At 38.3% G+C, this 12,757-nt stretch overlaps 1 protein-coding gene across 25 annotated transcripts in view; it reads left to right on the top strand.

The window, feature by feature from the left end:
* Window positions 1-12,757, top strand: part of dmd (dystrophin) — a 200,158-nt gene that overhangs the window by 167,433 nt on the left and 19,968 nt on the right. For 9 of the 25 annotated variants that reach the window (XM_083522228.1, XM_083522221.1, XM_083522213.1 and 6 more), the window contains one exon: window positions 12,072-12,192. The exons of 8 other annotated variants lie outside the window; for them this stretch is intronic. In XM_083522228.1, coding sequence (XP_083378354.1) covers window positions 12,072-12,192 — 121 coding nt within the window. The remainder of the gene's footprint in view (window positions 1-12,071; window positions 12,193-12,757) is intronic. 8 more of the 25 variants (XM_083522230.1, XM_083522229.1, XM_083522227.1 and 5 more) reach the window with 1 other exon arrangement.

Genomic DNA, 12,757 nt, shown 5'->3' with positions numbered 1-12,757 from the left:
CAATAATATCATAATTGATTATAGCCAAGTGACATCATTCATCCCGTACACACTTGCCCCACTAGCTTAAAATGGCACCGAGGCAAGTTATAAAAAAATGCACCCAGCATGCTAAAATCTGAGATCTCTGCATATACTGGCTTTTATGAACAAACTGGTAAGCACGAACTGGACAAGGCACACTGTGTGCACAACACACAAATGATGATATGTAGGGAATACCATTAAACCACGTTAACCATTTTCACCATTCTGACGCCTACAGTGCCAAAATGGACTTAGCTCAGCCAAAAATAGCAACAAAAAAAAAATCCATTTTGCCACCCAAGAAAAAGTGAAGAGAATAACTAGATCTGTAGCAAATTTTGTAGCAAAGAATCTACGGTTTTATTCTGTGGAGGACAACCCTGGGTTTTCTCACTTATTGAATATAAGCTCCTGTCATGCAGCCACTTTACAGAAAATACCTCTACCACGAAACCAAAGCTCAGGTAATGCCATCAATAAGCCTAGCTAATCGGGTCGCAATAACATGATTCTTGAAGGACTATTGTTATGTAACAATAAAGGCACATTAATTTAGCGAGCACTGACAGATCATGTTTCATGCTGTAAACAAGAGCTGTTTATGAATCTCACATGAGTTCTAATTTGGCAGCGGTATTGTCTCATGTCATCGAGGAAGGGCAGCTATCAGATAAAGACATTGTGCAGAATATCGTCCTGACCCAGGGAAAAATAGTGTATATATACAGTAAATTTAGTGTTTGGTGGTAATAAACACATTGCAGAGGTTTTATTTGTATTAATTTATTTCAAATGGTATAACATGTCACTCTAGTGGACAAAAGGATTTTGATGTTATGAATTGGAAACGATTTTTTATATTCATTTTTTATTGTGTTTGACATTTTCTTAATTTTTTTCACATTTATTTATTTTTTTTTCAATAAAATTTTCACCACTATTTGACATTTAACTCAAGGTTTGTTTTTTGCATTCATGCATTCTGCATCTGTTAGTATTTGGAATGTCCATTATTTGAGAGGAATGTTTTGTATTTCCCTAAATCTTTCATCTGAGTATTGTACAGTTCTCTTTGAAAATTGTTGTAAGGTCTGGCTGTCTTGTCTGTACTTAATCCGTGAGTTGGTTATTGTAAAAGCAAGTCCACTTCCTTGTGTAGCTGGACAGTCTGTAGAAGCTGATCATTCAATCACAATATATTAGTAGATCAAGTACATCAGTTTTCCTCTTGGGAATGCCATACTGTATTTTCACCTATTCCCATTGCCTGGTCTTGAATGAAGGTGTTTTTTCCTGGTAAGTCTCAAAATCCAATACAAGGCAAATTAGACTTGCCAGGACAAACACCTTTAACACTGTTGGATTTTGTTTGCCAGGAGCAAACTGACAAACAGGACACCAGCCTGCAAAGGGAATCATTTGCTCATCCATGCAAACCTTTGCTGGCCTGGGTTCAATCAACCTCTCTTCATAAAAGTTTTTACTCTCCAAAGCAGATCATTCTTTTATTTTCTGACACATCTAGATCATTTACAATTTTTTAGAGAAGATCTGATTTTTAATTAGTTAAGACCTATTTTGGCCCAGAGAGGATGGCAGCGAAGCAGCAAATTCCCTTTGTCATGATCAACCTCGTCTGGCTCCTCCTTCACTAAGCTATCATTTCCACCAGTCTTATCATCCTCACACTCTCTTCATCATTTGACAGTCACTGTCATAGAACTGTCCACTACAAAAAAGTGAAATGATCAGAAGTGCAAAGTCCTGACGTACGCTGCAGGGTACATTTATAACTGTTTTTTAATTAACATAAATAGGCTTAGCTCTGAAAATAACTCGCATATGGGTGAGAAGCTTACTTATTAGAAACAAAGAATATTGTTCAAAAACATTTTACTTACAAATATAATTTTTCAGCTTTAGTTGGCAAGGTCACACCTCCTCACATATGATATATTTTTTTAAAAAGGCAAGACGTGCTCTTTAAGGAACAACAGGATTGAACATAGTAAAATGCACAGCATGAGTGATAAGAGCAAAAACCTAATATCCACTACATGAATTTTACTAAAATGAATGGCCGTGTCCCAGGATGATATATAAGTACTTAAAACAGTACTTGACAGTCTCATGTGCTTTTAGTATTTAATAGTATATTAGTTCCCTTTCAGGAACTCGAGCTGCCTCGAAACGCTTTGGAGCTGGATGTGACCTGGGCGGCCATAATCATGAGCTCTGCCGCATAGCCGATCTGGCTCTCAGAGACACCAAAGAGGGCCATTGGCCGGTCTATGGCTGCTCTGAAGGGGTACCTGTGGCTCTGTCAGAAATGTCTGATAGAGACAGGGCCATACTGGAGGAGTGGTAGCTCAGTGGTTCAGGCTCTGGGTTACTGATCGGAAGGTCGGGAGTTCAAGCCCTGGTATTGCCAAGCTGCCACTCTTGGGCCCTTGAGCAAGGCCCTTAACCCTCTGTGCTCCAGGGGCACCGTATCATGGCTGACCTGCACTCTGACCCCAGCTACTGAGCAAGCTGGGATATGCGAAGAACGAATTTCACTGTGCTTTAATGAATGTGATGTAAGGATGGTCAGATCTGTTCATGATCCCAGATCCTGAGAACTGCCATGCAACTTAATGAGGCCAGACCCCAAGAACTACCATGCAACAAAACAATAAACCTTTTAATATAAAGAGAGGATCTCTTTGATCTGAGGAAAGAAAGCCATTTGTTCAGATGCCCAGTCACCCATCCTTAAGCCTCCTCTTTCCCTCCTGGGGAGATGGCCGGGTCATGGAAAGGTGACTTAGAGGGTCCCGGAATTCAAGCTACTTTACTTGCATAATGTAATAATTACTTTTTAGAAATGTATACATTTTACTTTCACATGTTTGGTATAATTTTAAAGGTCTCAGTGTGATTGGAAATATGATCTCAGTCCCATATCAGTAGACCAGATCTCAGGTTTGGGGAAATTCTGTCCTACTGACATAAGGGTTGCCCCAGAGAAGATCCTTACCAGGTGGTCTAGGTGACATTTGGTTTTTAGGTCACGTCCTGTCCCAAGATAGGGTTTGCAAAGCTTTTATCACTTCGAATTTACAAGTGTTTACGATGGTTTGGGTATTTAAGGAAATTTGCCGAAACACTCAGGGAAGCATTCTGTAGTCGGAACTTCCCACACAGTCCCTGTGTGTCTCCATTGTCAGGTACAGTAACTCTTTAACAATTCTTTAGTAAACTGCATCGCTAAAATATTTGGTTTTATGCTGATCATGTTATGCAACTTTCTTCTATTATTTGTTTTAGATGTAACATTTGTTTATTGATTATTGCCTGGCAAATAAATGTAAAATTCTTGATTAACTCAATGTCCTGAAATCATTTATATCTAGTTGATTACGTAGTCTGGTGTTACCGCAAATCTATGACCAGGATAGTACAAACTGAAGGCTCATGAACGGATGGAGCATAGAGCACAACGTCTGGGACCTTCTGATTTCTGACTATCACTGACTTAGCAAGTTATAACTAAGTGGCTAAATACATTATTCTTTATGCATGGGCAAGCATTGAGCGGCCTACTTAAAGAATATTAGTTTACCGTTATATCCTCTGACTAAGGTACAGTCTGGCGAGTTTGTGTCCGTGAGCATGTGTAGCGCTGTCACTGACTTAGCAAGTTATGACCAAGTAACTAAATCAATAGTTCTTTATGAATAAGCAAGAATTGTGTGGCCTACTTAAAGAATATTAGTTTACCGTTATACCCTATGACTAAAATGGCCAATGTGTCTTCATGAGCAGGTATCGTTAGCCAAACACAAGGCTCTAAGCGACTCCAGGACCATAATGAATGATTAATAGAAAAGCCGGAATGCTTAGAATAATCTATTAAAATTTAAAAAGTACAACCAATAAGGTGATCAACTTGAATTAGAGATATACAAGTTAAATCTTCATTATAAATTGGAGTCAGATTAGAGGTTAAAATTAAAATTGGATTCATGTAACAAAGTGCAATCCATTTGATTAATCTTTAATAGCCATGCGAGAAAGACAAACACACAGCATACCTTCACCCACACTAGTGGATTCCGTCGTTGGGCCACTGGATGGGCACCCTACAGTGACAAATAAAGGCTATTCTATTTCACTGCTGGACACCCCACTAGCTCAATGTCCCTGTGAGGGATCTTGTGCGGAGCTCGGCGTCGAAGCCCCGTGAGGTAGCAGATCTAAGGACTGTCATTTTCAACAGGAAGGCCTCGACGAAAAAGTCCTCTGTATCTGGTGCCCACCCGACCCCTCCAGGTACCTTGTCCGTTAACCCTGCCACCAATTGTGCTTCAGGGCATGGCCAGCGAGCTCTCTCAATGGTTTCCACCCAGCATTGTAGTGGTCCAGGAGATCTCGCCGCCTCCTTCGAGGCCCCTAGATTTGTTTCAGGGCACTGCCCCGGCTCAGCACACTGGAGGTCAGTTTTGTGAGACTGATAACTTTAAGGCACTTTCTGGCAGCTTGGAAAGCTTTTTCAGACGTGTCTCAGTGGGTCCTGCACACTGTAGAGCGAGGTTACTAGATTTAGTTCAAGTCTCCGCCCCGTTTCACGGGATCCTTCCCACTCTTGTGGGAAACCAGCAGGATCTGGTCATCCCAGCCCCCTCAGTGACCTGGTCCGTTAACCCTGCCACTAAATGTGCTTCCGGCCACAGCCAGCTCCAGCAAACATCCTCCTTGGTCTCCACCCGGTCTTGTAGTGGTTCAGGAGAACTCACCGCCTACTTCGAAGCTCCTTTAGTCACTTCAGGGTACAGCGATCGATACCTCTAAGAGACTTCCTGGCAACCTGGAAAGCCTTGCTGTGGAGCAAGGCTTTCAATTTATTTACAATCTCGTCTCCCCCGTTGACAGGGTTTTTTCCACTCTGGTGGGAACCGAGCAGTCTCTGATCATTATATGAGAAGTAAACACTCTCCTGAGGAAAAAGGCAATCGAGATGGTCCTTCCATCAGAATTAGAGTCCGGATTTTACAGCCAGTTTTTTATAGTTCCCGAAAAGGACTATGGGTTACATCCTATTTTGGATCTACTTCAGCTGATCGCTCACTCATGAGACTCAGGTTCAGGATGCTGACCCTCAAGCAGGCATGTCTCAAATCAGATCCGAAGACTGGTTTGTCATGGTAGATTTAAAGGATGCGTACTTTTATGTATCCATCCTTCCTTCTCACAGGAAGTTCCTGAGGTTTCCGAGGGTGCCGAAGCTTACCAATATCGGATTCTTCCTTTTGGCCTTGCCCTCTTTCCCCACACCTTCACAAAATGTTTCGATGCGGCTTTGGTCTCCCTGCTCCACTTGGGGTCAGAAATCACGCAAAGACCTCAAAGGCTTGGTCCTCTGGAGTACCCCTTCAAGACATTTGCAATGCTGCGGGCTAGTCCACCCCCCTGACCTTCCTCCGGTTCTATAGCCTGGACCGCAGTGCCACTCCTTCCTATTCAGGAACTGTACTTCCATGGAGTAGATCAAATACAAGTGGAGTTCATATATATCTGACTGCTTATGTTCATTGATAAATGTAGCTATGTGCAGTAATAATAAATATTGAGGATGCAATGCATCGTGATATTGAATTTAGTCGAATCATTGACATAATAATCGAAATCGAATCGAAATGTGAAATCCAGTGAAGATTCACATCCCTATTTTACATGCTGATCAAACACGAGTAATTGTGTGAAATCTGTTAAAGAATGATCATGTTATGTTTCCAAGGTTCATTGTCATTCCATTAGTGCTGCACGATTAATTGTATCGCAATCACGATGTCAGCTTGTGTGATTATATGACAGCAAATGTTGTGATTTAATTAAATAAATAAGTACGTGTAAACAAATACTTTCTGAGAACAGTTTGCAGATTTTCCACACCGCTAAAAAACAAAAAAGACCAGATAGTCTGAATTTAGTCAGTGCACGTGTGACGTGCACTGACTAAATTCAGTGCACGTGTGACGTGTGTGGTCACATGACGTTCTAGTGTGCAGCGCAGAGACCAGGTAAAGGTGGATGCCGAGTAGACCAACAATGAACTGCTAGCCCAACAAAAAACACTACCTCTGTTATGTGACAATATTTTAGCTTTTAGGTTCAAATAAATTAAATTTAAAGGATTTTTTTCCAAATCGTGCAGCAATCCTTTACATTTATGAGCCCAATTTTAGCCTTTTCAACTATACATATATAAAGTAAACTTTTTAACTGGATTTGACTTGTGTGTTATTTCATGTAATTTACCTGAATTAAAAATGTCTTTGTATCAAACAAAACAGCCTTAGTGTAACGGAAAGTGCAAGCAAGTAGTTTCAAAACTGACAAAGTGCTGCATGCTTAATGGCTTGTGGGAAAAAGAAAATACACCCTCCTCTGATTAAATTTTTTTTCATGGCCTATAAAACAAGTCTTCACCAAGAGTTCTATATCCGATTTAGTAATCTACTAAAGCAGAACATTTGGCACTTACTGTTCTAAAGTTCACAGGTGTGTGTCTACATCAAGCCTAGAAGCACAGACATCAATCGTGACTTTAGATAATTTTAAATCCAACCATCAGACTAAAGGACAGTTTTCCACTGATCTAATTTTCATTACTTGTGTTTCTTGACGCAAACCGGTCTCTTCTGCTTGTTGTTCTTGTCTCCTCTGTACAGTGGATGTTGAAATATGTCTGCCACTTGAACTATGAGATGCATTTATGTTAATCGGTAGTTTCTGAGGCTGGTGATTCTAATAAACTTATCCTTTGCAGCAGAGGTAGCTTTTGCTTTTGTAAGATGGTCCTCATGATAGTCTGTTTCATCATTTAGTTTTTAAGATGGACTTAATGACTTTAAAAAAGTAATGATGTCTTATCTTTTTTACTTAACTGAAGGTTTCTTGCCATAATATGGATTTTCACAGTAGTTGTAGTAGCACTAATAGGCCAGTAGCACTGTATGTCACTTACCACTTCAATCAATTCTGTTTCTGTGCTGTGATGAGGCTCAGTCCTAATTGATATGTTACTAAAAGAATGTTACTTCTGTGTAGGTAAGAGTTTAGTGCTGAAACCTTTTCTAGTATATTGTGACTAAAGGGGAGGTTTGATATTGGTCGATAGTTGGATCAGTGCTAAGGGAAGTATCTATTTTTCCTTTAATCTCTGATTGCTTCTGGTATTATATGTTTAAAAAAACATGTAGGCAAGGAATTTTAGTATACATGGTAATGATTTTTATGAGGAAATTATTTTGGTCTTTTGGAGAAGAAAAACACATTTTCACAAAAATAAAATTTTCCCAAAATGAAAAGATGTGTGAAAAAGTATACTTTTACCTTTACTGCTTCCATAGCTTTTAAGATGGTAAGTAGCAGCCAGGTGCTGCTTATCAAATGTCACTGATTAATTGATCATCTCTATGACCACCTCTGTAAAATCCCAAGTTTTAGCAGTTTGCTGGTTAACACAACACCAAGGAGTATTACATAAGCAATGATATCAGCAATGATCATCGAGAAGCAATCTGAAAAGTGTTAAAAGGCAATTTCAAGCAATTTTTAATTTGAATATTTTACAGTAAGGAAGATTATTCACCAGTGGAAAACAATCTTTTCAGGAATTAGGTCCCCAGTAGGGGAATCCAAGCATATCCAGTCAAATTTCAGATCTCATCTAAATTGAAATATCGTGGTAGGAGCTTAAGAGAACCGTGAATAAAAAAAATGCCTGCAAACTAGAGCAACTTTGTAAAGAAGCGTGAGCCAAAATTTCCCCACAATGAAGGACTGATAGTCATACAAAACACAATCACTTAAATCTCTATTTCGGCTTGGTTTTTGCTAAATAAATAGACTATTTTTTATTATTTCTTTAACTGGGAAATCTTAGAATTCAAAAAGGGGTGTAGTTTGCTTTTCACATGACTGTAGATATGTTGTTATATACAGGGTTATTTATCTATTTGCCTTTAAAGTAATAGTCTAATTCAGTGGTCCCCAACCTTTTTTGCATCTTGACATGCATCAAGAGTAAGTCATAGACAGATGTGGCGGAGAGAATCGGGTAATTTTCCAAAATAAAACGTCATTAAAAATTAGATAATAAATAAAACCGAAATAATGTAAGTTATGTATTATTTCTGTTCGGCTCGGTACCGGTTAGGGTTGGGGACCACTGGTCTAATTACCGTAATTTCCGGACTATTAAGCGCACCCAAATATAAGCCGCACCCAGGTGCAGGTGTCTACACTGAAACTAATGAACTTTACATAGGCTTTAACTAAAGACAGTGTCTGTTACACGGCTTGTATCTAAACAGTAGCCTACCAGGAAAGTCATTGTTCACTGTCTTCTTCCTTCCTTTTACGACTATTTCTCTCAGGAGTTTATCTTTTGGCATCGTCGTGCGTTTAAAAATCACCATCGGTGAAGCTTTTCTCCCGACGCCGTGCAGCTCAGAACACAGGTGAAGTGCGGTTTTTCATGCCCGGTTGTTTTCAGCGTGACGAATGATTCACATTTCCTGTAGACAGTCCGAGTGAGCGGCAGGTCAAACGTCAGAGGAACATCATCCATATTTATGATGTGGTGCGGCCCGATTCAGTGGGAGCGCATCTGATTTAATATAAAGAGTTTCATTGGTTCACCTGAACCCGTTCAGCAATTTCATTGGTTTAACGTTATGGGGCTCAGTTTTTTTGGCGTGAAGTTTGTGAAACCGGAAAAAACTACGGAAAAATCCATAAATAAGTCGCTTTGTTGTTTAAGCCGTGGAGTTCAAAGCGTGGGAAAAAAAGTAGCGGCTTATACAACCCCTGGCAAAAAGTATGGAATCACCCCTCTCAGAAGATGTTCATTCAAATGTTTAATTGTGTAGAAAAAAAACAAGCACATATATGCCACAAAACAATTTTCACTCAACAATCCAAACTTCTGGCTGTATAAAACACTTAAAAAACAAAACAAAGAAAGATAACTATAGTCAATTACAACTGTTTTTACAGATCAAACAGAGGAAAAAAATATGGAATCACACAAATCTGAGGAAAATTATATGGAATCACCATGCACTTTGCATTTCTAAAACAAACACCTGTATCTGATTACAACTGCTAATTAGTCTGCAGTTAAAAAAGAGTGCTTGCACACATTAGTGACGTGTTGAACCAAGATGATTGACATAACTCATGGCTCCAACACGAGAGATGTCAGTTGAAACAAAGGGTAGGATTATCAAACTTCTCGAAGAAGGTAAATCTTCACGGAATGTTGCAAAAGATGTTGGTTGTTCCCAGTCAGCTGTGTCTAAAATCTGGACCAAGTACAAATCCAATGGAAAGGTTGTAAAAGGGAAGCGTACTGGTAGACCAAGAAAGACATCAAAGCGCCAAGACAGAAAACTTAAAGCAATATGCCTTGAAAACAGAAAATGCACAACAAAAACAAATGAGGAACAAATGGGCAGAAAGTGGAGTCAATGTCTGTGACCGGACTGTAAGAAATCGCCTAAAAGAAATGGGATTTACATACAGAAAAGCCAAACGAAAACCATCATTAACATCTAAACAGAAAAAAACAAGGTTTCAGTGGGCTAAAGAAAGACAATCTTGGACTGTGGATGACTGGATGAGAGTTATATTCAGTGATGAATCACGAATCTGCATTGGGCAGGGTGATGATGCTGGAACTTTTGTTTTGTGCCGTTCCAATGAAATTTATAAAGACAACTGCCTGAAGAAAACATGCAAATTTCCACAATCATTAATGATATGGGGTTGTATGTCAGGTAAAGGTATGGGAGAGATGACAGTCATTACATCTTCTATAAATGCACAAGTTTATGTTGAGATTTTGGACACTTTTCTTATTCCATCAATTGAAAGGATGTTCGGTGATGGTAGCATCATTTTTCAGGATGATATTGCATCATGCCATAGGGCAAAATCTGTGAAAAAATTCCTACAGGAAAGACATATAATGTCAATGGCATGGCCTGCAAATAGTCCGGACCTCAATCCAATTGAAAATCTGTGGTGGAAATGAAAGAAAATGGTCCACGACAAGGCTCCAACCTGCAAGGCTGATCTGGCAACTGCAATAAGACAAAGCTGGAGACAGATTAATGAAGTATACTGTTTGTCATTAGTTAAATCCATGCCTCAGAGAATTCAAGCTGTTATAATAGCCAGAGGTGGTGCAACAAAGTACTAGTAGTGTTTTTATTTGGTGATTCCATATAATTTTCCTCAGATTTGTGTGATTCCATATTTTTTTCCTCTGTTTGATCTGTAAAAACAGTTGTAATTGACTATAGTTTTCTTTCTTTGTTTTGTTTTTTAAGTGTTTTATACAGCCAGAAGTTTGGATTGTTGAGTAAAAATTGTTTTGTGGCATATATGTGCTTGTTTTTTTTTCTACACAATTAAACATTTGAATGAACATCTTCTGAGGGGGGTGATTCCATACTTTTTGCCAGGGGTTGTAGTCCGGAAAATACGGTTATACATTTTGCCACTGAAAAAATTCATGGTCAATGTATTTTACATGTTCGCATTGTGTAAATTGGTGCTTGTTTCTGTGGTTTATTTGGCTACATTATTGAAAAAAAAAGTCTTGGATTGTTTATCTTCTACTAGGGTAAAGAAATACCTTTTTTGGGTTCAGAAGTCTGCTTCCATTCTCTTTGAAATACTATTATTTTGATTCCATTTATGTTCACATTTTTATGTGGTCTGTTTTGAGGTGCTTGTATGACCGTAAATATCACGGTGTTCATTTTTTTCTCTTGAATCATTTTTCTTTTAAGAAGGCCTTCATTATCTAGAGTGTAGCAGAACTTGATTCTAAGGATTAAGCATATATTTTAAGCATGAATTTATCTCAAGGAACAGCAATAGCCTCAACATTGTGAAAGCTGAGTGACTGTCCTTACTGGGTAAACTGTTCTGTTCCGTGCTGTACTGCAAGAAATTAAGTGGGTCTTTTGAGAATGTGTCTATTAGACAACCTGTTAGACACACAGTGGGACTTCCATGGATGAACTTTGGCATGGCAATTATGTTGCGAAGCTGCTATAAAAGCATATAGGCCACAAAATTAATTTTAAAATGCAACTTGCAAAAAGGCAATGCACTATTCAAAGTGGCACAGGGAAATGTATTTCTTTATTTAAAAAAGGAAAATGGAAATGTAGTTATATAATTTACAATTGACATTTCTAACAGTAGTTTTAATGTGTAAATTACAAACTAATTTTAACACTTTAAGTTCCAAAATGAAAATGTATTACCCAAATTGATTTGATATTTGTAACATGTCCAAGCAGAAATAGTAGCAAAATTAGCATTTAAATGTAAATCTGGACTTAAAAATGCATTTGCGAGCTGACCACGCCCACTCCGTCATGGCAAGGTGTGTCCACAGTATTTCCGGGCAACACAACCATGCATTAGCATAGCTGTAGTATTAGCCATTTTCTGAAAGACCAGCTCACTTTTTGTACATGCAGTTGTTCCAGCAGGTTCTCCCATTCCTATGAAGTGCTTTTGATACTTTATGACCATCGGATTATTGGTTTTCATTTCTCAGTCCAGATATTTGTTTACAAAACAACACTGTTGAGCTTCTGGGATTTTTATACACAAATGTCTCTCTATGTATATTCTATAATTTATCATATATATTATAATATAATATATTATCGGTGTGAATTCTAGAGACTTTTTGTGCATAAACATCCCAGAAGCTCAACAGTCTGAAATAGTCCTAGCAAAACATATTTTACCCACAAATATTTCCAAGGTCAAAACTGTATTGTTAATGCATCAAAGTATAGTACAATGCATATTTGAATGCACTGTACTCCTGCAACATGATTGGAGAAATGCATGAATTTGCAGGTCTATAGGTCTCTCAAAGTGGTCAGTGAGTGTATATTCTAAACATTGCTAAACACCCATCTCCTTGGTTAATGAGTCTGGTTCCTTTTTTACTTATGTCCTAGCCACAGGCTGAGTCCAAGGTGAATGGCACTACCCTGTCATCTCCCTCTACTGCCTCCCAGAGATCTGACACCAGCCTGGCCTCACTGCATGTGGCCACAAGCCAAACCACAGAGACTATGGGTAAATCTCCCTAACAATTTAATTTTAGAATTAAGTAGTTTCTGGATTATTTATTACGATTTGAAATATTTAATTTCAGTTTGCTACCAATTGCATCATTGCAAAAAATATATGTTAAGATATGTTTATACATAGAATGGGTAACAATTAAGAGACTTTACTCTTCCATGTCTGTATTAAGATTATAATTAAGTGGGTCTCCAATAAACATGTCAACATGTTTAATATGTGGATGTTTTTAGGAGACAGTTTTTTTAGTGAGGCTGGAATATATTGTGCACTCATAACAGCTATGTCATTTTGTACCATTTATTGTAATACTTGGCTTAGACCAGGCTGGTCTCAAGAATGTACTTTTTTATGTAAATTTAAAAAGTTAATAAAAATTCTTCTTATGCAATATAGATTTTATTGGACAAATCTAATATTTCTGAAACGTTTTCATTTGTGTTATTTTAAATAATTTTCTCATTTCAAAATGCAAAACAAATTGACTAAGTAAAAAGGTTGAAAAAGATGCTTGAAACTTCCGTGTTCCACAGGCAGCTCCATGAGGCAGCCTCCT

The sequence above is a fragment of the Silurus aristotelis genome (genome assembly GCF_946808225.1).
Source record: "Silurus aristotelis genome assembly, chromosome: 20".
Lineage (NCBI taxonomy): Eukaryota > Metazoa > Chordata > Actinopteri > Siluriformes > Siluridae > Silurus > Silurus aristotelis.
This window is presented reverse-complemented; position numbering and strand designations above follow the sequence as displayed.